Below are 23,145 nucleotides of genomic sequence, written 5' to 3' on the forward strand. Positions count from 1 at the left end.
AGCCTGCTCTACATAACAAGTTATAGGACAGCCAGGGCTACATAGTGAGGCAATGTCTCCAAAGGAACAAACCAACCTGTGACTAGCATCCACATCATCATAAAAACTAAGTGAAATTATTTGAATTCTGAGGGCTGCTAAACAATTCATCTGGTAAAGTATGTGTCCCAGAATCCTGAGGACCTCAGTTCAAACCCCAGGTCCCAATGTAAAAGGCCAGCTGAGGTTGCATTTGTTTATAATTACAGCTCTGGGAACCTGGAGACAGGCAATTCTAGGCTAAGAGGAGAACCTGACTCAAAAAAATAAAGATGGATGGCTTCTGAGGAACAACACGAGTTTACCTCTGGCCTCTACAGGTATGTACATTCATGCATACATGTCCCCTCACACATGTGTACCCTCACATACACATAAAAACCATTCTGACAAAGAGGCCATAACTGTAAAGTGGAGGGACTGGCTTTTGTTCACTTTCACACACCCATGTACATGTAGCCATGAGGGCCTCGTTGAGACTCAACACTGGCTTTGTCCATTATTGATGGTTGTAGTCTAGTTAGGCTAATGGTGGGTGAAGACAGGATAGGAATGTTAAAGGTTCGCTGAGGCTTCACTCACTCAGTATTCATCTGCAAATATTTCTCAAATACCTTCAATACATAAGGTAGTGAGTGTACTGGGCGTTCAAAGCCAAGCAGAGACTTGGTAATAAATGACCGATGGAGTCTGTAGCCTTTCCCCCCACGTCTCAACCACTCCATGGTCTCCCTGGCTTCAGCTCCTTTTGCTCCTCCTCTCTTCTCTGGACAAGAACTTCTGTCCTAAGAGTTAGAGGCTGTTCCATGAAGGCGGTAGTAAGACCTACCTCTCCTGGAAAAAGGACCCTATCCACGTTGCAGCTCATCTCCTACAGTAAGAGCTTTGCAGTTTGCACTGGACTAATTCCAGTTGTGCTTTTAGAAATCACAACATTAACATGAAAAGCATCTGAAAGAGTCAGTGGTCAAATGTCTGTAGCCCTCTAAAATTCATATAGTGCTATCCAGTCCCCAAAGTGCTCTATAAAAGGGTAGACTCCTCCTGAATGGGGTTAGTACACTTCGTAAAGAGGCCAGAGGGAGCTTGCTGGCCCCTTCTTTTCCCTTCCACTGTATGAGAAGAGCAAGAAAGTGGTGTCATCTACAAAGAACCAGATACTGAATTTGCTAGTGCCTTGATCTTGGACTTTTCAGCCTTTAGAACTGTGGGCAATACATTTCTGTTACTTATAAGTTACCAAGTCAAAAAGATGTTTTGATATAGTAGCCTGAACAGATTAACATAGGACAGCAAAGAGTTAAATGAAGCAAAGGAAGTCTTGGATGGTCAAAAAACAAAGGGGCTCCAATCACATTACTATGATACCAGAAGGGAAGTTTAATAAGAATTTTAATAAGGACAAACATACCTTGAGAGATGAGCCTTTAGGAGTGAAACACTTGAACGGCTTCTTGTCCTCGGACAAGCCATCTTCCGGCATCTTCTGGCGTTTCTCAGCAGCTTCTGCCCTTCTCTTTTCAATCTCTTCCTTTAGCCTCCTCTTCTCTTCCTGAGACAGACAGAGCAAATAGCAACACATCACCATCTGCTTCTAGTGCTGTGGGCGCAAGAGCAGCAATCAGAGGCGGCTTAACTCTACATTGGATGTTATCCAATCTTCTGGGGTGCTCAGAAGAGAGTAACCCTGAGCACTGGAGTCCACTGGCTGGGTTTGCACTCTGGAGGGGTACTTTCCATCAGTGTGACCTTAATCTTACTTACTACCTGCCTCTGTTTCCTCATTTATAAAACAGAACCACAAGCAATCACCTAAGTTCATGACACCTAATTTAAAAAAATTGTGTGAAATGTTTAGACGGCCATCCTGCTGGACAAGTCTCCTTTAAAGGTGATATGTTACCATCTTGTAAGTCACTTGACAAAACCTTCCACTTTTGAATATGTAAATGAATATGAAGGCTCCCCCTGCCTGTTTCCAGCAAGGGTGGTCAAGATGGAAGGAATCCTTTGTGTTACTGTCCTGATATTCCCTTGTAAGCAATCAATGTCGCATGACAGTTCCTGCTTTTTGAGTGCCTGTGATGTGTCAGCTACTGTGAATACAGCCATCTACTTAGTCATAAAAAAAAAATCCTGCAAAATAGATACTATTTCACAGACAAGGAAAATAAGACAGGGTAGCTCAGGGTGTCCCAAGCTCCCAGCTTGTCAGTGGCAGAGTCGGGACACAATTCCAGGTCTGTCAGCTTACAAACTTCTGTCACGGTCACTTTTCAGTTAGAGGTCATGGCCTCATTGGAAGTGGGAGTTGGAAGAGACATTGGAATAATTCATCCAAACTTTCCATACAACTTAGGGAAACTGTACACCATCCATTTCAGAAAAAGAAAGAGTGAAAATCTTGTCACATATTTGGAGGGAATAGGAGGCCTGCAAAGTTCTAGCCTCAGGAGTTGGAAAAGCAGAGTCCTCACACTTATCCCATCACTTATCCGTCAAACATCTTCAGCCAAGTCACTCTAACTATTTGATTCCTGGTTTCTTTCCCTGTAAAGTAAGAACGTATCCTAGGATGAAAGGAAAGATGCACTTTATAAACCGTAGTGATCTACGTTGTAGCTGACCTAGCTGGTTTTTCATGTGCTGAGGTCGTTTCCCCCCTTGTAACCTGATCTGTTCTGTGTTAAGAATGAGACAAATGTTTTTGCCAGCAGTGGCAGGGCTCTGGTGGCCCAGCAAGCCACTGTTGGTCCTGGGATACTGTAGAGAACAAAGCAGATACCGTTCCAGCCTCTGTACATTCTAATCTGCTTGGAGAAACTTGAGGGCCAGGGAGATGGCTCAGCAGATAAAGGTGCTTGTGGTAGAAACCTGGAGACCTGAGACTGATCCTTGGAACCCATGTAAAATGTGCAAGGAGAGACTCAACTCCACAAAGTTGTGCTCTGACCACCACACACAGATACACCACATGCATACATAGTACACACACACACACACACACACACACACACACACACACACACACACACACACCAGCAATAATAATCTATAAACATCTCTACAAAGACTCTCTGAATATTAGATATCATGCAACAGCTAGGTTTTTCTTTCCTTTCTCTTTTTGTTGTATTTTGTTGGCAGGCAGAATTTCTCTGTGTAATGGGGCTGGATTGGAACTTACTATAGACCCCAGACCGGCCTTGAACTCAACATTCTACTGTCTCAGCCTTCCAGTGCTAGGATTCCAGGCATGAAGCCACCCACCCACTCTGCTTCCCAGCTTGGTTCTGTGACAGGTGGCAAACCTTTCATCTCTCTCTGATTCCCCACTGTTCCTCATTGAGAGGCTCTATAGGACAAGAGGCTCAGTGGGACAAGTATACACACTCCTCTGTGCTTCAGTTTCTTCATCTGGAAAATGGGGACACAAGTATTCCGGGTTCAGAAACGTGCCAGTTTACCATCATAATAAATGACTGTTATTATTACTGTGAGACAGGGTCTTCTATAATCTAGGCTAGCCTTGAACTTGATATGGAGTGAAGGAGGATGACCTGGAACTTCTGATTCTTCTCCACCTCCTGAGGGCTAGGATTACAGGGGTGCTCCACCACTTGGGTATATGTACTGCTGTGGGTTGAATCTAGGGCCGTGTGCATGCTGAGCGAGCACTCTACTGACTGAGCTACCAGGCTGGTTATTGATACACTATATGTTCAAGAGTGTACACTCAGAGGAGCGGCAGGGGACTTGAAGGGACTGTTCCTCTCTGGGTTACAAGGTCATGGGCCATGCACTTAAGGACTTGGGGACATCCAGGTTTCCCCCGGCTGGGCCAGGCAGCCCTCACCTCCTCTCTAGCTTTGCGGTCAGCTTCCTCCTGCTTCCTTTTCTGCTCCTCTTCCTCCAGGACCTTCCTTCTCTCCTCCCTCTTTTTCTTCAGCTCTTCCAGCTCCAAGGCCGCCTCCTGTTGTTTCTGTTTGAGTTTTTCAAACTCTTCGCTCTCCGTCTCCCCGCGGCGCCTGCGCAGCTCCTCCAGCCGCTTGCCAGCTTCCACCTGTGGGGCACCTTCAGCTTCCTTGTCCCCACCAGCCCGGCCTCCTGGGCGGCTGGGGCTGAGGGAGGAGAAAAGGCAAGGTAGTTACCTGGTTCTGTCTTGCAGCCCCCGTTCGAGGGAGGGGGATGTCTGTCTGCAGGCGCTATACCCAGGTACCTGATCCTCACACCAGCCCTGGGGCTGGTTGGGGATCTACATGGAATATAAGGACTTCATGAGAGCCTCTACTAGGGCAAGGTAAAAATGGTGCAGCACCTAGTGTGTGGAAAACATCATAGTCCTGTGCAGTCCTGAAAATAATGATATTGTATATATGATCTGGACAGACCACTTGACACACACTCCAAAGAATTGAAAGCAAGGTCTTGAGGTGGTGAACACCTACATTCATAACATTATCCGCAAGAGCCAGGAGGTGGGAGCAATCTGAGTCCATTGTGGGATGAATGAATTAGCATAATGTGGTATATCCACACCATGGATATACTACTATTCAGCCTTCAAAAGAAATACCAACACATGCTACAATGTGGATAAACTTGAAGCTATTACATTAAATGAGACAAGCCAGTTATAAAAGGACAAATACCTCAAAATTCTACTTGTATGAGGAATCTATGGTAATATCAAATTCATAGAAACAGAAAAGGAATGGTGGTTCTCTAGGGCATAGGCGGTGGCCAAGGAGGGGCTGTGTGACTGTGGAATCCCAGTTCTGCAGGATGAAATGACTGTGGAGCTCTGTTGAGGACGTTGAGAATACAGTTAGCACTACCAAACTGTAGGGGTTTTGTTTGTTCGCTTGTTTTTTGAGACAGGATCTCTCTACAGCTGGCCTCTAGTTCAAGCTCATAATCCTTCTACCTCAGCCTCCTAAATGCTGGATTACAGCTGTTTACCACTATTTGGGCCCTATTGTTTCTTGGATGAGTTAAACCCAATAAGGTATGTCTGTTTTGATAGAGCCTCTGGGAAATTTTTCTTATTCAAAATATGTATTTCTACCCTCTCTGACCCCAACACAACTGGAGCATCCTTTGTCAGGATTTAAAACTCTAAATTATTACAGATGTGGTGTGATGAGGGTGGTTACTGAAGATCAAAGGGGTCATTCATTATATCTTATGAATGTTTTCAAATGTATTATCTCATTAAATAGTCATGATAACTGGGGAGGTGTTGGTATTCACAAAATTCTTACCTTATGAGTAAAGTGAGAGAGAATAAACACTTTGTCCAGACTGTAGAACATGGTTGAGGGCTGGGATGTGGCTCACTCAGTAAAGTGTTTGCCACACAAACATGGGGACCTGAGTTCAACCCCCAGAACCCATAAGTTGGGCATGATAAGAAGCAGAGACAGGCAGCCAGCTTGGAAAACCAGCCCCGCTTACTCCAGATCAGTGAGAGACCCTGTCTCAAAACCAAGATGGATGCCCAATGAGGAACAACAGAGTATACTCTGTTTCGCTAGTGACATCACACAAGCTGGATCCTCCCAGAACTGGACTGGGGGAGAATTTAGTGGTGTTCTTCTTGAAGGTCTTGATACAGGGAGTCTTTCGCTTAGAGACAGAGATGTAGAGTAGCTTCTGTTTAAATACTTATGAACACACAGTGAGGTCATTACTAACTAGATCCAGGCACAGGAATCCCACGCCTGACACCTTTGTCTCAGGAACAATGAATCGCACTGTTTAATGTTTATTCTGTGTAATGGATGGCACAATGCTTCCAGCTATGGAGTAGGAGAATGAAGGAAACAAGGAGTGACCGAGGAAATGCAGTGCACAATACTGATCTTTCTTTTCTTTTCTTTTTTTTTTTTTTTTGGCTTTTCGAGACAGGGTTTCTCTGTATAGTTTTGGTGCCTGTCCTGGATCTTGCTCTGTAGACCAGGCTGGCCCCGAACTCACAGAGATCTACCTGGCTCTGCCTTTCCAGTGCTGGGATTAAAGGCATGTGCCACTGCCGCCTGGCTTACTGATCTTATTTTATATACCTTATGCTTTTGAACACGGAAGTAGTTCAGAACATACTGTTTCCTCTAGGACAAAGTTTTCAGGCTTTAGGTTAAAAAATAAAATCAATTTAGTAAATTGGTCTCAACATTTTAAAAAGTGAAAGAGAAAACATCAAAGTGCATTGTGTAGAGGTAAAGACAGTGCCATGTTTTGAAACAACTTATTTTAGCTATAAACATGTATGTTGGGGGGGGAGGTTATGATATCCAATTTGTTACTGCGGGCTGAGATAATAAAGTATAACAGGTTCTTGATGGTTAAAGATGAACTCTCATCTTGAACTCAAACAAGGTTAAAGGGTTTCTTACAGCCTTACATTGCTTTCAGTGTTACAGAGTCACAAGCTTCTGACTCCTCTCTCAGGAAGGTCTTTGCATTTTTGGAAACTGGTTTATTCTCTCGGATCTTGTGGTGTGCCTGAGAAGACGCTGGCCTATGGAATCTTCTCTGGGTTCCACTAGGTGTCGCTCAGTCTTTATTTTGTGTCATCAAAGTGCCGGTTGGTGGCGAGGCTCTGGTTCAACAGTCATCTTGCAGAGCATGCGCTCACATCACTAAGTGCAAACTTAGATTGACTGGCACAGAAAGCTGGTTCTGTAGCACTGTCTGTCATTCATGGTACCAGACCCATTTAAAATACACCTTTCTGATTGCATTCACTCATATGCATAGTGTACGATCCCGTGTGTGTGTGTGTGTGTGTGTGTGTGTGTGTGTGTGTGTGTGTGTGTATCTCAACTATTGTAAACATAGAGGAATGTCTGGGATAAATGTTACTGGTGGCTGAATTTAAAAAAAAAGATTCTAATCTTAAAAATGAAGAATCAAGTCAACTTTCACCAAAACGGGAGTAAGACCTTGGCTATACTGCCTCTGCCTAAACATGCTGACAGGCTTGTAGCACCAGGGTGGTATATGGGAATACCTTCCAGAAAGTTCTGTCTTGTCTTTGGCTTTTTTGGGTTTAAGGAAAATCAGATACCAGGTTTTTGCCCATGAAGAACACAGCTTGCTTTTTAGCTCAGCTGGTAAATAAGCATTTAGCTAGAGACTCTTACTGTATTCCTCACTGTGTGAGTATATGGAGTATCATTCTCTGCTTGTATGGGTATCAACTCCTAGCAGACACTGACAAAAACAAATTACATTGTAGTAACCTATTTCTCTGTCTCTCCTCTCTCATATATATATATATATATATATATATATATATCAATCATATTCATAGATTCCTCTCGTGTGTGTGTGTGTGTGTGTGTGTGTGTGTGTGTGTGTGTGTGTGTATGTGTGTTTCTAAATTGGTAAATGAAGGCAAATTTACATAGAGGGCTCTTAAAGTCCTATGGTAAAGGGCTGTGATTTGGTTTAACCTAATGTGCCCCAAGTTTTTGGACCACAGAATAATCTGAGCTTCACAAAACACTTATTTACAACCTTTACCATAATGAACTCTTAAAAATGGTACTGAGAAAGATTTGTAGAAAGTTGTCTGGACTACCTAAAGCATGAACCACTGGTATTAATCTCAGTCATAATATTTCTTATTATACTGATACAATATGAGCATATTGTCAAAACATGAAGACTAAGCATTATATGCCTTGCTATTGAAAAAAGAAGAAGAACTAGAAGAGGATTAAGCTATGGTTGAGCAATGATTGCTGGTCTGTTAGTGACAGGGAGACAAGATTTGCTGACTTTGTATCTTTAAGACAATGGGAAGAATGTTGCCTGGTCAGATCCTTTCTGTCTGGAGGCGTAGGACAAAGAGACCCAGTCTCCCTCCCACATATGGGGAGACAGCGGCTGTTAAATAGTCACAACTTACCTGAAAGCGTTCTCGGTTTGTTTAAGTTTGTGAGTCATGAATTCTCCATTCTGTGCCTTCACTTCAGTAAATCCTTTCTTTCTATCCAAGAAGCTCTTGACTTCTTCTTTGGGTTCTTTGTCCTTTTTAATCTTCTCATCTTTGATCTAACCAAGGATACATATCAGGAAGATAAATAACTATAAACATCTTACTAGGTTTGGGCAGGTTATTACCAACACCCCAACTTTTAAAGAAGTCTTTGGACTTGACGCAGAGCAACCATCCAGAACATGATATAGAAAGGAAATCAAGAACATTATTGGAGAGGAAGCCATGTTTCTTTGGCCTGTGAGCCAAAACCTGAACCTTAATTTTAGGAAGTCAAGAGCTATCGCTGATCTCACTGGGGTTTTTATTTGGGGAAGCAGTATTGTTGTTAGTTTTGGAAACTATCAAGTTCTAGGATTTCCACCCAAGAATAGTTGCTTGCAGTTCTCACTAAGAAAAGTAATTTCAGGTGTGGTTTGGATGGAAGAGTGGCCGTGTAGCTTGGCCAAGTTTCTTCTTGGCTAAAAGGAGTATCTTTGATAATGGCCCAATAAGGAGGAAATAAGGGAAAAGCCAGCAGGTGACACAGATCTGCCAATTCTGGGGCCTATGATCCAGGTATTTCAGTCAAATGATTGAGGGGACACAAAGAGGGAACACATAACCTACCTTTAGGGGAAGGACTTAGAACCATGCATGACTGAAGCCATGTAAACAGTCCCAGGGTGCATGTTGATTTCCACTGGAGGAAAGATTTAGACCTCCAGACATGGGTTTGTGATTGTTGTGTAACACAGAGTGGAAGGATATGTGGAGCAATTGGGAGCTTTAGTATTTTTATGTAACACAGAGTGGAAGGATATGTGGAGCAATTGGGAGCTTTAGCATTTTTGTGGGGGTTGTGTTGTGAAGTCCTCATGGCAGATGGAACAGATTATTTCAAAGTGGCTTCTGAGGTGGGCAAAGAGTTCACATTACTATCTCATCCATTCTTAAAATGTGAACAGGAGAAAGTGGTGTCCATTGTTCTTTTCAAGACAGTTGCAAAGAACTAGTGCTCTGCAGAAACACTTGGAAGAGAAAGGTAGACCATAAGAACGTAGGGATTCCTGACTGCCGAGAACTCTCTCCCTTTACTAACTGCTTTCCAGCGATTTTTGACACCCTCTGAATATTTACCCCTAAAAGGCATGTTTTACAAGGTAGAACGTGGTGTTACAGGTTACCTTTTATAGTCCTTTGCCTAATAATCTTCCTTAAACGGTACTAAATCACCCTGGGTGGACTATTCACTGACATTGCTCTAGTTAAGACTTTGATTTTCCTCTAAGGTGGGGTATATCTGGGTGTCCCTTAGTAATGCTAAAGAGGGAACCTGTAATGTTGCTGCTATGTCCTCTCTGGGTGATTTGTCTGCAGTTAAGGAGAGTGTTCGAGTCTAGAGCTGTTTGCCACCCAGTTTCTCTGGGAAGCTCATCAAGACATAGCTGGATGAAATGATCCCTTTCCAAATCCCACCCTGTCATTGCCCTCTTGGCCCCTGATTGGGGTATGAGCAAAGAGCAGGAAGCTCAGGGCCTGTATACCAGTGTGATCATGGCTGCTTGGCGGCTGTCCCTGCCTCCTAGAACACATCAGTATTCATTGAATAGGTAGGAAGAGACAGTATAGTTCCATTTTGGCCTGTCACTGCTGAATAGAGCCCCAGAAACCATGGGCTAGAGTTCCCATCCTGGTTAATATCTGGGAATACACACACAGAGGTGAGGGGTGCTATTTCCGGGGTACCCATGTGATAAATTCTGAGTCAAATCTCATGGCTTATGGGGGCAACAACATAGATAAATTTCTTTTAACTCATTTCTTCTATTTTGCAGTCCAAAATACTTTAAAGTATTACCAGATTTCCTGACAAAAAAATTACTTCAAATAGATTTGTAAAAGAATGGATGTCTATCAGAAGAGCAGCCTCCCACCCCTGTTTCTCCAGGCTATGCCTCTGTTGGGAAGGGTTATGGTGGGTGGCCTACTCGTGTTCTCAGTGGGAAACTTTCTTAGAAACATTCTTAATCTAATAATGACGGCTTGAGTTTGACTGAGAATTATTTTCTCCTGAGAAATGAATAAAACAGCTCTACAGGATCTTCAATTTTTAGTTTAAAGAATACAATGGATTAGATTCTTTGGCAAGGTCATGGCAAGCCCACAGCCTTGTGAACCCCTAGGAAAAGAACTAGATTCTTTAGGTTGCAGTGTTACCACAGAAAAAGATCTCCGCTAAAGGGTTACTCAGTGGTCATGAATGCTGAAAGAGTAAACATGCTTCATTCACAGGTAACATGGGTGTGCTTCTAAGACCGCCTCCAGACATTTTTTGGATGAGACTCCATACAGCTGGGCTACTTAGTGGGAGAAAACATGAGCATGTAGGGGTGCAGGTATTTACAAGGCATGGCCTTAAGCTAGACATAACCCCAAAGACCAAGGGAACAGACGGACCTTCCTGAGCTAGCAGTCTCTGTCTTACTCCTCTGCATGATAAAGTTCCAGAGTAGCAAGAACTGGGTATCAATTACAGGCTTTCCGACCACATTTAGCACATTTTTTGTTAGCTTCAGACCCTAAATCCTCATTCGGCTTCCTGTTCCACACTATGGATGTTCTCCTGACTCTTTGCTCCTGAAATCTGGTTCCCAGACAGCTCAAACCTTCAGCAGAGAGCTTAGACCCTGGCTTGGAGTAGTTGAATCATCTTTAACCAAATTGCAGGGTGCATCTGCGCACTAAGGTTCAGGACGCATGGGCCTGGGTGATAGGAATATCAGGTTCAACAAAAAACTCTCTGCTAGAAACGTTTTTTTTTTTTTTTTTTTGTTTTGTTTTGTTTTTTTGTTGTTTGTTTTTTTCTGTTAAAGGCCGAGGGAAAAACCAAATAGATACTGAGTAAAGAACTAAAAAGAGACAGCTCATAATTGAGGAGGAGAGACAGAAAAGTTAATGTTCAAGGTTGGAGAGCATCTGCACTCCAGGGCTGCCACAGAGTTCAACTGCAGTGGAGGAAGACAGGGGGTTGGTTTGTTTGTGTTTTAAAGCACTGGAGGGACTTTGGGAAATGTTTCCCCTGGAAGGTCAGTGGAATGTTTGTGTTTACTTGTGGTTGAACTATCCTGCTTATGCTGTGTGGATTCCTGCCAGGGAAGGTTTCTGTTTGCTTTTATGTGACCAAAAAAAAAAAAAAAAAAAAAGAAAGAAAGAAAAAGAAGGAAGGGGTTATTTAAAATGACTGAATCTTGCAAAAAATGATTTAAAGTTGCCTATATATAACACACCAGTCCAGCTAGTTGGGAAGGGGAAGCTCTATCCATAGACAGCAATTTATCTATACAATATTAAAATTGATCTTCTGAAAAGCCTGGTTGGAGGAGATTATCTAGACTGGTGTAAAACTGAAGTCAGAAGTTATGAGAGCTGGAATGTGCTGTGGGGTAAACCAGGAAAGGGATAATGGCAGGTCTGAAACCAGCCATCCCCTGGAGTGTTGGACTGATACCATGGACTTGGCCTTATCTGAAAAGAGGCAGATGATGACTGAGGATGAGCCTCTTCTGACTCAGACACCATACACAGGCATGGGATGCTTTGGGCATTAAAAGTAAAATCATTATCTTGGCGAAATGAATTAACTTTCACACCACCAGAGGGTGTTTACTACGGCCTGCCCTTCCCCACATTTCACCAGAGTTGCGAATTTCACACCCTCTTCCCCTGTAGGAAGATGTTCCCGTGTGTTCAGCTGTCTTCTTAGCTGCCTGGTAGAGCTAAAGTCAGTTTCGGGGTCATCAGCATTTACACTCTCCCCCTCCTTTAGCTAGCCAGAGCTCATGTTCAAACCACCAGTTCTAATGGAAGCAGAGAGGAGCAAAAGTCTTTAAGTATAACATGCTGTGTGAATGATAGGCTCTTCCTTCCTATGTGAATTTTACAAAGTCACTGAAGAAAACCACCCTCCTGCGACTAGTACGGCCATCTATTTTCTACACATGGAATTCTCTTTGCAATTCTGGATTTTCTTAATGGATGCTCTAACAGAGAAATGTAGCAAGAATCCATTTGGGCCAGTATCCAATGGCCACAGATCACTTCATCAGTCTCTTGGGCAACATAACTCAGGCATTTCTACCTCTGGTGGTTCTGTTTTCCATATCCAAACTCCTGGAACTTACTGGAGAGCATGGCGATTTGTAGTGTCATCTGAGGCTAGCATGGTCGGGATGGATAGAACAAGACGGGCTTTCTGCACGGCCCCGTCTGCTGGAGTGCCGTGGCACTCAGTGTGCAGAAGCCTCATTTACTTACCTACCAACACCCTGGCGTCTGCTCCCCTGTGTGTGTGCCTCACGAATGCAATGCAGGGTATCTGGCCAAACTTTTCTTTTGAAAATCGTTTATCACCTTCAGCTTGTCAATTGTCTACTGCGATTTAGGTTGGGGGAGGGTGTATTTTCTTGAAAAAGTTAAAGCATTAATCAAAGCCAGCTGGAAATATTTCCACGATTGAAATGCAAGCAGAGAGGGGCTCATGGAAACGAAAGTCACACTGCAGAGGCTGGAAGCTGGAAAGACTGGGGAGCAAGGCTGTCTGCGTGCTTGACTATGACACACTAAGAAAGACAATCTGTATGAGAATGCTATACTACTGTCTACATGCCCACAGATGCTTTCAATTCCATGTCTTTTTCGTTCTTTCTTTTGAACTAGTGATTATCAAGTATACACGTGTGTGGTGTTTGAGTGTGTAGGAATGTGCGTGCACATGTGTGCATGTATGTGGAGTATGAGTGTGTATGAATGTGTGTGTGTGTGTGCAAGACACAGGTTAATTTGGGGTGTGTGCAAGGCACAGGTTGATTTGGGGTGTGTGCAAGGCACAGGTTGATTTGGGGTGTGTGCAAGGTACAGGTTGATTTGGGGTGTGTGCAAGGTACAGGTTGATTTTGGGGGTGGGCATGGCACAAGTTGATTCTGGGTGTTGTCTATGGCTCTCTACCTTAATTTTTGAGACAAGGCCCCTTGCTGAAGCTAGAGCTCACTAGTTGGCTAGCATGGCTGCCAGTGAGTCCCTAGGGTCCCCTAGTGATCCTCCTGTCTTTGCCACCCAAAACTGGAGTTACAGACACCCCCCTACACCATGCCCAGTTTTTTTTTTTTTTTAAATGTGCATGCTGGCATCCAACTCAAGTACTCCTGCTTGAATGACCAGCACTTTACTCACTGGGCCACGTCTCCAGCCGGATTAATTAGTTATGAGACACTCTACACTATCACTTCATTCCATGACCCATGAGCTGTTGACTGAAAACCACGGGAGAGGGGCTACAATTAGCCCCGGGATGCTGCTCTGGGTGTGGCTTTCGGTCTGATTACTGACAGCATTTACCTCTTCCTTTTTGAGGGCAGGCTTGTCGTCTTGGGATTTTTGTCTTTGAGCTTGTCCTTTGGCTCCCTTTTCTTCCTCCTTTTCCTTGTCAAGAATGGTGAAGGTCACTCAGGTGAACAGAAGCCCTTGCTAGCTTGCAAGAGTGAGAGGGTGCTCGGATCACTCCGCGTGGACTCTGATGTCTCTGTGGCTGTCTTAATGCCATGCTCAGACCTCTTGGTGCCAGTGGTACCTGGTGCTAGTGGTCCTATCCGCGTGTGTGCTATGTCCCACCCCACCTTATTTTATTTTCTCCTGCGCCTCCCATTGTGCTCACTGAAATCTGACATGGCACTGTGTTCCAGGTGTGTGTACAGCCTGCCCGTGACCTTCTCAATTACAACCGTGTGCATGAGCCCTTGGTAGGGAAGCAGGGGTGGAAAACACATCAGCACACTGCAGTGACGGAGGGTTCACTCTGCAAAGGTGAACGTGCAAGCATTTCTGTTTTCTTTCATAGCTCTTAGAAGGGGTTGTAAATGCAGTCTTGCAGATAGAGAAGAAAAAAAGACTCCCCAAACTTTTATATTTTACATTTCCCGACCCAACGACTATTCCTATCCCTCCCAGAGCCACATGAACTTGGGCTGCCCTCATGGCAAACAGGAGCAAACTGCATGTTCCTAACTGTCCATCAGTTGTTATCTAGCACTACCCCGCTGAATGACTTCCTGCAAGTCTACATTAAACCCGGGTCTACATGACGGCAAGTCAGGCTTTTGAAGGTATTTTTTTTTTTGGGGGGGGGGGAAGAGGTCCCAACAGTCTCCTTTCCCTCCTTTATGCCAGCTGACTTCAAAGGATATTTTTGTCTTGCTAATATTAAATGTCGGAACTTAATTCTTTATTAACTCCCACCCCTAATTTTATAATTAAAAAAAAATTACTATCAAACGCCAGAGTGAGGTGAGAAGTATAGGCCTCTTGCCTCATGTACACCCAGGAAAGACATCAGAAAGAGGGGGTTCAGATGCAGACGCAGAGACAAGCCAACACAGCCCTACCACATTCATCATCTTGGGTTAATTCATTTTTTTTTATATAGCCATAACACCCAAGCACAGAGCAATTAATTTCTCATTAATAAATGGTTGTCCTATGAATTTGGCTAATTGCATACTTAGCCATAGTTGGATTGCTTCAGGCTTGGGTATTGCTATGGCCTGGAAAAAAAAAATGAACAGCTTGCCAAATGATCAAGCACGTGAGGTGATGTGCACGAGGCCTCAGCCCCCAGTTTGGTGTGCATTGCATGGCTCCTGAGACCCTGGCATCACACAGTGGGTGCCCAGGCATCACACAGTGGGTGCCCAGTGCTTACTGTACCTGCTTCTTTAGGACAGCTGTCTGGAGTCTGTCTTCTTGGGCTTTCCTTTCGTTCACTCCTTTCCTTTCTGCTTTCTCCACTCCCTTCTCCCCCTTGTCCTTGGTTTCTTGCTCCTCCAGCTGCTTTTGTCGCCTCTGCTCTTCTATCCTAGCCTTCTCCTCCTCCTCCGCCGCCCTGGCCCTCTGCTGCTCCTCAGCTGCTCTTCTCTGCTCCTCCTCAGCCCTTGCCCGCTCCTCTGCCTCCCTCCTTTCCCTTTCTTCCGCAGCAGCCTTTTGCTCAGCTTCAACTCTTGCCCTCTCCTCTGCTAGCTTCCTGTCCTGCTCAGCCTGGGCTCTTTCTCTTTCTTCCGCTTCCAACCTCAGCCTCTCTGCCTCGGCTCTCTCTCTTTCTTCCTCCTCCATCCTTTGCCGACGGGCTATCTCCTCTGGGTCCTCTTCCCCCTCCCCCTCTATTTTGGACTCTTCTGCACTGACTTGCCCATTTTCCAGTACCGTTACCACGGCTTCCTCTTGGGGTTCTGGTGTTTTCTCTTCTACCGTCTTCTCTACCTGATTTTCGCCAAGGCTCCCTCCCTTCAGCTTCTCTTCCTCCTCCTCCTGTTCTTCTTTCTTTTTGTCTTCAGCATCCTGATAGCTGTTCTTCTGGTAGGACTTGGTGACGACTTCTGTTTCCTCCACCTCATATCGTCCTGGGCGACTCTCTCTTTTTTCTTCCTTCTCTGCTGTTTCATTTTCTGCCATGTCATTTTGCATTCTTCTGCTTGGGACGGACAGACTGGCATCTGTGATAGTTGGATCAAACTCCTTCTGACGCTCGAGGGCTTCCTGGAGGCGTTTTTGACGCCTCTCTTCTCGCCTAGCCAGGCGCTCCAGTAAGGCAGCCTCCTCATCACCTTCTACCTGAGTGTTCGTGGTGGCTGGCTTAGACTCTTCATCAGGGACACTGGATGACAGAAGGAACAACACCAAAGACAGCTTGTTGGTTAACCAGTCATCTAGAGTCACCCATAACCAGAGCAAAGCTAGCAGTGTCCAGCTCACATGCCCCTAGATGTTACCACTCTATGCCTGCTTGTCTGGCTTCCAACTGCACCTAACCAAGTCTTTCTCAGGTCACTGTGTCTCCTCAATCTGCTGTAGGAGCTTTGAGTATTAATGTCATCCAACAAAAGCTAAGGAGTGTCATCATATAAACTCTTCGGTCTTTCTCTGTTTTGAAGGATAATTCTACAGTCATGGCTCTTACCAGAGTTATGTTCCAGATAACCACAGTGGCCACTTATGCCAAAAAGCAACCTTCACTTAGTTGCCTTGCCCGCCCTGGCTCACTTACCTACAGCCCTACCATTTTTCCTTGGATTACCTTACAAACTATTTGTACTTAAACTGTGATTTCAGAATCTGGGTCACTGTGGATCCCAAGTATGACAAGGCTCAAATCAGAATAATGAGTGAATTCTGTGAGCATCATGGTTTCATATTCACGCCACCTAGGCATTCCTGATCTGGATTGGTGGGGCCTGAGGTATTTAGAGGAGGAAGAGTATGTACAGTGTGGAGATTCGACGTTTATGCCAGCAGTCTTCACTTTGGAGACATCTAAATGTCCTCCACAATTCATAGGGTAGTGATTGCCAGTCAAGGATGGCATTTTCTACCCTCTGCCCTTCTTTGTACTTAGACAGGACCAGGTGACCAATGAAATGTGAACATAAATGATGTGTGCAGACCAAAGCAATTGAACAAGTGTATATTCTCTTTGCTTGCCAGCTCCCTTGGTGTTCAGCAGGCTCTGGATCCTTATGGGGTAACAGAGTCATGGGGGAAAGAAAGACAGATGGATCCTGGGACTCACTGACCAGCCAGTCTAGCTGAATCAGTGAACTCCAGGTTGGGTGAAAGACCCTGTCTTCAAAAAAAAAGTGGACATCCAGGTGTGGTGGTGCACACCTTTAATCCCAGCATTTGGAAGACAGAGGCAGATGTATCACTGTGAGTTTGAGGCCTACCTGGTTTACATAGTAAGTTCCAGGACAACGAGGGATACACAGTGAGACCCTGTTGTTGTTTGTTTTTGCTCTTTTGGAGGGCCTGCCATCTAGCTCCCATATAAATCACACACAGAGGCTTAGTCTTACTTATAAATGCCCGACCTTGGCTTGGCTTGTTGCTTGACAGCTTTCCTTAACTTAAATTATCCCATCTACCTTTTGCCTTTGGCTTTTCCCATTCTCTTACTTCTGTAAATCTTACTCTTACTCAGTGGCTTGCTGTGTAGCTGCGTGGCTGGCTCCTGGAGTCCTCCTCCTTCTCTGGCTACTTTCTCTTTTCCTCCCAGATTTCTCCTTCTGTTTATCCTCTCTGCTTACCAGCCCCACCTATTTCTCTCTCCTGCCTCACTATTGACCGTTCAGCTCTTTATTAGACCATCAGGTGTTTTAGACAGGCACAGTAACACAGCTTCACAGAGTTAAACAAATGCAACACAAAAAAAGTAACACACTTTAAAATAATATTCTACAACACCTGGTCTCAAACAAATAATAATAAAAAAAATGAAAGTATTAAAATAAAAATAAGGTGGAAAGCATCTGATCTAGTAAACAAGAATTTACACAATGCATTAGTACACTGTTAAAATACTGAAATTGCTATAGCAACATTACCATAACTAATCGAGCTGATCTAACTTCTTTGTCTAGGTTTCCAAGAATAAAGAACTTTTTCTCCTTCTTTCCAATTGGTAAAGACTAGCTAAATCCAATGTTTACTTAAAAAGAAAAGAAATGTAAAATCCAAACTGTAGCATGTCTATCATCTCCTCACTCTTCCAGTGCTGGACACTGCCCAGACCAAGGGCGTTGGCTACTCCTGGCTGGAATTACCAGTCATGTGAGACCAGAACTGTGACCAGAGCTGGAAGCGTATGTCTTGCAATGTTTAGAAACTCCATCAAATTTCATGGTTCATACCAAACTTGGCTCTTCTGATGTTCAAGTTCACTTGGTTTTGGAAAAATACATTTCATATTTAACAACAAAATATGGCCAAGGAAATCCTAGATTTTAAGCCTTTTGGCCTCTGCTGTTGCTGCGGGACACTGTCTCTGTGAATTAGTCACATATGGATGACATGTCCACAGAAATACAAAGAACTGGGAGTTCAAGGGAAAAGGTCTATGTACAGGATGCTTGGATCAACTGAGTTCTGATGTTTTAAAAAGGTACCACAAATTCCAAAGTGCTATCCTGACAAAAATACTGTTAAGAAATCAACAGATTCTACTGAGCCTTTCTTTGCTTTTTTTTTTTTTTAAAAAAGATCATGGTAACAATCATCAGCAGATGGTTAAGTGCCAGTTAGAGCTGTTTAGCCCCAAGAAGGCACTTTATATTTATAGATAATTAATAGGTCTGCAAGAAATCACATGTTCAGACCTCAATATATTTCATTTAAAAAAAAAACTTTTTTTTTTAGTTCTTTTGATACATGTAGCCCAGGCTAGCCTTGCACTCACTAAAAAGTCAAGTTGGCCATGAACTCCTTCCTGCTCCTGCTTTAACCTTTTGAATGCTAGGATGATAAGCGTGCACCATCATGCTTGGCAAAAGAACCTGCAAATTTAGGTAGTCTCATAAAATAGCTAATAATAAAATTAAAGCAGAAATGAAATGTAAGTAGAAACAAGACCTATGTATGGGCTGTTGATTTTTTTTTATTGAGCCGAAGCTCAAACCCAGAGCCTTACATGCTAGACCTGCACAGCACTGTTATCTCAGTCCAGAAGCAAGGTTTTCAGAAGCAAGCAGAACAAAACAATCAGTTGTAACCTTTAAAACCATTGCTGAACACTCACTGATAACCAGATTCAGGAAAGGCCTCAAAATGTCATTTTGAAAACTATTTTGCCCCCTTCCTTCAGCTTGGAAACAAAAAAGGCAGCGAATGGGGCTTCTGTCCCCTTTCTGTGAGACTCTGCCAAGAGCACACTGTATCATGGACTTACTGCGTGCAGGGCACTGGGTGTTTTACACATACTCTCATCTTTCTGCAGCTGAGCAGTAGTCTTCAAAGGGAGCTATGGTTGTACTTAGTACAGTGAAGGAACACACTTTGTTAAGTTGGGATTCAAAGAAAGGGAGTGAAACCCAGTGATCATACCTGCCCCTCCATTCTCTTGACAACACTTCCTCCCCAATTCCGAACTAATCACCAAAGACCAAGGTTGCTACCTTCTACCTAAACATTAAATTTCTTGTTAAACTTGTCTTGCGCTTCAACATTTGCAAGACCACTCTGGGAAATGAGCCGAAGAGGCCATGACACTTCCCTTGAAGATTTTTTTTTTTTTAAATAGACCAAGTTAATGGAGCTATTAGCAACCTCCTCTGAACATACACTAAATAAAAGAAAGCAAAACCACATACAACCTGGGCTACACAGTGAGTTCCAGCTTGGGATAGATACCCAATCAGACCCATCTTAACACAACCAAAACCAACCAACCAACCAAACAATCATGGTTGAGTTGGTCTGAGAAGGCAATGATTTGCTAGCAAACTCCATTCAACAGGGTAGGCTAAGACCCACGCAGAGATGCCCCACTGAGAAGAGGACAGTACCTGTTCTGGGCATGGGCTTCCACCTGGTCTGTCACCTGTCCCAAGGACTCTTCCTCCTGCTTCTGACGCAGCCTTTCCTGCCGGGCTCGGCGGCGCCGTTCCCTGGCGGCCTCTTCCTCGTCATCATCATTCCTCTGATAGGCGATTCTGCAACATCAGAAAGACAGGGTCCTGAGCACACCAGCCGACAAATGTTGTCAGTAATGTCCTGGCCCAGCAGCCTTGAATGGCTACTAATGAGCCAGGTTCTAAAAGTATGGTCCACATTCTTAAGTTTGGAAACCCAACCCGTTTGTTTTCCAACGTTTTAGTATTTGAAAAGCACTAAGCCAATGACTCAGGGAATGATTTACATTGATCAAACAAACCAGAACATCTACACCAAAGCAGGCTGCCTTTGGAGGCTGTAGGTTAGCATATTTGGACTTCCATGCTGAGCTGATTGTCACATGCAAGATTTAGAGGTGGAAAGAGCAAGTATTGAACTCAAATAATCAACACATGTATTAAAAAGGACTCAGTGTATTGTGTGAACTAGAGGCAGCACTGGCACAAAGATTAGAAAGGAATCCGGTTACCATTACTATTAAACCAAGACTCTGCTGCTAATAAGCCCAAGTTGTTCCCTAAAACTGAGGACACCGAACATCTTCTTTGGTCAGATTTTGTTATTCCAGGGTGTGTGTATCATTGACCATTGGTAGGTGGCTTCACAGTGTGTGCATTGTGAGAGCATATCAACCACCTTTTGTTCACTAAAACATGTATTCGTTCTTGCTTCATGAAAACGTCTTGTTTACTAAACCATGTATTATATCCCACCACCTGCATGCTGTGCTGTGTGTGCATGTGTGTTTGCATGTGTATATGTGTGCACATACACATGTGTGCACATGTCTGTGGAGGCCCTATGCTGATGTTAGGAATGTTTCTTGATTGCTTTCCACCTGTTCGTTGAAGCAGGGAGTCTGCTGACGGCCAGCTAGCTAACTTGCTCCAGGTTGGAATTACAGGTGGGCCACCCCACCTGTACTTATGTAGGATCTGAACCTCGGTCCTCCTTATTCGGTGGGAGCTTTAACCCCTGAGCAATCTCCTCAACCCCAAAGCAAGAGATGTCCCTAAGTGGCACAAACTTTTAATTTGTATATAATTATAAAGATAAATTCATTTTCCAATGAAAGAAAACCAAATACCAGAACCCTATGTGAACAGTCCATCACATGTGACTGGTGGTAGATTGTTCATTTTAGATCTACAAACCAGGCATGTTTGGCCTTAGATCCAGTACTTCTATCTGTGTCCTCTTTTTACTTCAATAATACTATGAATGTTAAAACTTCTGAAGGTTTGTTTATTTGCTTTTTGTTACTTCAGAAAAATCTGACTTCATACTCACTAAAATCTGCTAGTGTGTCAAATGTCAATATAAATAAAGTATGTATATGTTCTATCTATATATCTACTATGTATTCTATTAAACTGACTGGTAATTTTCCACAAATATGGAGGGAAGAGTAACATGGTAGAATTAATGTATGACTAAATTAATAGTCAGAAAACTTGGTTTTAAGACTGATCTCTTAGGAATATGTGGCCCTTTGATCAACCTGTCCTAAGTTTCCTTGTCCCTAAGAGTGGCAATCAATTAGAAATAATGGCTGTTACAATAGAGCGCGGTAAAGTGTGGCATCTTCTTGTTTGTTGTTAGTAGAGTTCAGCTAAGGAGCGGCCTTGTGAGCAAAGATGAGTTTGGTTTTAGACGTGTTGAGTGTGAAGGGACAACATGACATGATACAAATGTTCCCTTCTAATTCAGGTATGATGCAGGAGAGAGCCCTTCCCAGTGGCTTGGCTTCCTGATTCTTGGCCTACTATTTCCTTGGCTTATTTCTCAGTAGACCGCTCCAAACACAGCGGAGAGAAGAGTACTTAACAACTGCTCCTCAAGCTAATTAAAGAGGAATTTTTTATTTGGTCTCTCCATCTCAGGATCAGTCATGAAAGCACTGTCTGTTTTGAAGCCTTCTTTTGAGACAAGCAGGAGATGTGAAAGGCACATCTCCATGCTAAAAGCAAAACTCTCCCTCTTGCAAAGCCATCAGATTCAAGCCAGAGTTTCCCAGGATATTTGAGATGCCACTCTCTTTCTCCTACCGACTCTGAAAGCTTCCTAGGTGCTGACAGCATTTAGCTGGGAGATAAACTTGTTTTGTTTCCATGGCCGGGTCATGGCCAGCCTTCCATCCTCTTGTATTTCTCATTGGAGGAGTGACCTGAGCAAATGGACCATCTCCACTGTCTCTTCTAATTCTTCCTGCTTATTGAAACTGAAGATCTGTGCGGAACCCACTCGCTGCTTATAGCCCTTCTTCTGGGACACAGCTACCGGAGATTGCTTGGGAACAATCTTTTACTGATGCTAATAAAATGAGGAATTACAGTTGTTTACCACGTTCAAACAACAACAGAAGCACCGTCATGGTTTCAGGCTATTTTCAGTCCTAACGGGCCCAGTCTGTGGATGAAGAACGTATCAGGTAGGACAAGGCAGGTGGTACACTCTCGGTAAGCATCTGCCACACAAGTGTAAGCACTGGTGTTACAATCCTCAGCACCATGTAAATACTAAGACAGGGGAATGCCCAGAGCAAGCTAACTAGAATAGCTGGATCAGTAAGCTCTAAGTTCAATGGAGAGACCCTGCCTCAGTTTACAAGGTGGAGAGTGACTGAAGAAAACACTCGACATCAATCTGGTCTCCTTGTACACACAAACCTATACACATATGAGCACACATGCGCGCGCGCGCGCACACACACACACACACACACACACACACACACACACACACACACACAGCCAAAAAAGAACCTATCAGCTGACTTTATAAGTCAAACTGTGTGGATGACAAACTCCTCAACTGTGAGACTCCTACACTGGCCCTCAGACAGCCAAGTAATTTATGGCTTCTAAAATTAGCCTGTCTTTTATACTTCCACCACTGATTTATTTCTTCTTTTCTTTTCTTTTTTAGGGGGGGGGCAGCTTGGGGGTTCAGAGATAGTGACTCTGACTGTCCTAGAACTCACTCTGTAGACCAGACTGGCCTCAAACTCAACACAGATCCAACTGCTTTTGATTCCCAAGTGCTGGGATTAAAGGTATGTGCTATAACACCCAGCTAGGATTTTTTTTTTCTTATTGAAAAAAAAAATCAAGTGGTTTGCTCTTCTGATTTTGAACGTAATGGACTCTTGTGTTTTAAAACTAGGCTGTTACCTAATGTATAAAGATAAAAGTGAAAATCAACTGCTTAGGATCATGTCAACTAAGCTCTGACATGATACAAATTTGATGTATTCTATACATATGTTCTTGGGTATGGAAATAATACATTTTTAATAAAGTAGGGCCATCTTATATGTATTATTTCATGAACAGTTCCTTTAATTAAACTTAGTCATGGCTACATTTTAACACATTAACAAACTACGTCAATGAAAACAGTATTTTATATCTACATACACCAGATGGTAATTATGTAGGTATACTATACCCTAATATTTTTCCTGCTGGTTATTAAATGTTTCTCTAACTTTATGCCCCTATAAGCAGTGGTACAAGGACTTCAAAACTTCTCAGAAGTTAGAAGTTCTGTGTTTATGAAGTTGAAGACACTTTCTTTGGAGGCTTTTGAAGCACTGATAAAGTTAACATAATTCCAGTGATATGTG

At 43.5% G+C, this 23,145-nt stretch overlaps 1 protein-coding gene across 15 annotated transcripts in view; it reads right to left on the reverse strand.

Annotated features, from left to right (window-relative positions):
• The window catches only part of Cald1 (caldesmon 1), a 186,057-nt gene that overhangs the window by 18,540 nt on the left and 144,372 nt on the right, over positions 1-23,145 (reverse strand). For 6 of the 15 annotated variants that reach the window (XM_076566538.1, XM_016008667.3, XM_076566537.1 and 3 more), the window contains 5 exons: positions 19,409-19,555; positions 15,336-15,729; positions 7,955-8,100; positions 3,896-4,160; positions 1,451-1,591 (listed from right to left, as the gene is read on the reverse strand). In XM_076566538.1, coding sequence (XP_076422653.1) covers positions 1,451-1,591; positions 3,896-4,160; positions 7,955-8,100; positions 15,336-15,729; positions 19,409-19,555 — 1,093 coding nt within the window. Of the gene's footprint in view, positions 1-1,450; positions 1,592-3,895; positions 4,161-7,954; positions 8,101-13,421; positions 13,506-14,786; positions 15,730-19,408; positions 19,556-23,145 lie in introns of all 15 variants that reach the window. The other 9 variants (XM_076566529.1, XM_076566531.1, XM_076566530.1 and 6 more) reach the window with 3 other exon arrangements.

Source organism: Peromyscus maniculatus, chromosome 3 (assembly GCF_049852395.1).
Source record: "Peromyscus maniculatus bairdii isolate BWxNUB_F1_BW_parent chromosome 3, HU_Pman_BW_mat_3.1, whole genome shotgun sequence".
NCBI lineage: Eukaryota > Metazoa > Chordata > Mammalia > Rodentia > Cricetidae > Peromyscus > Peromyscus maniculatus.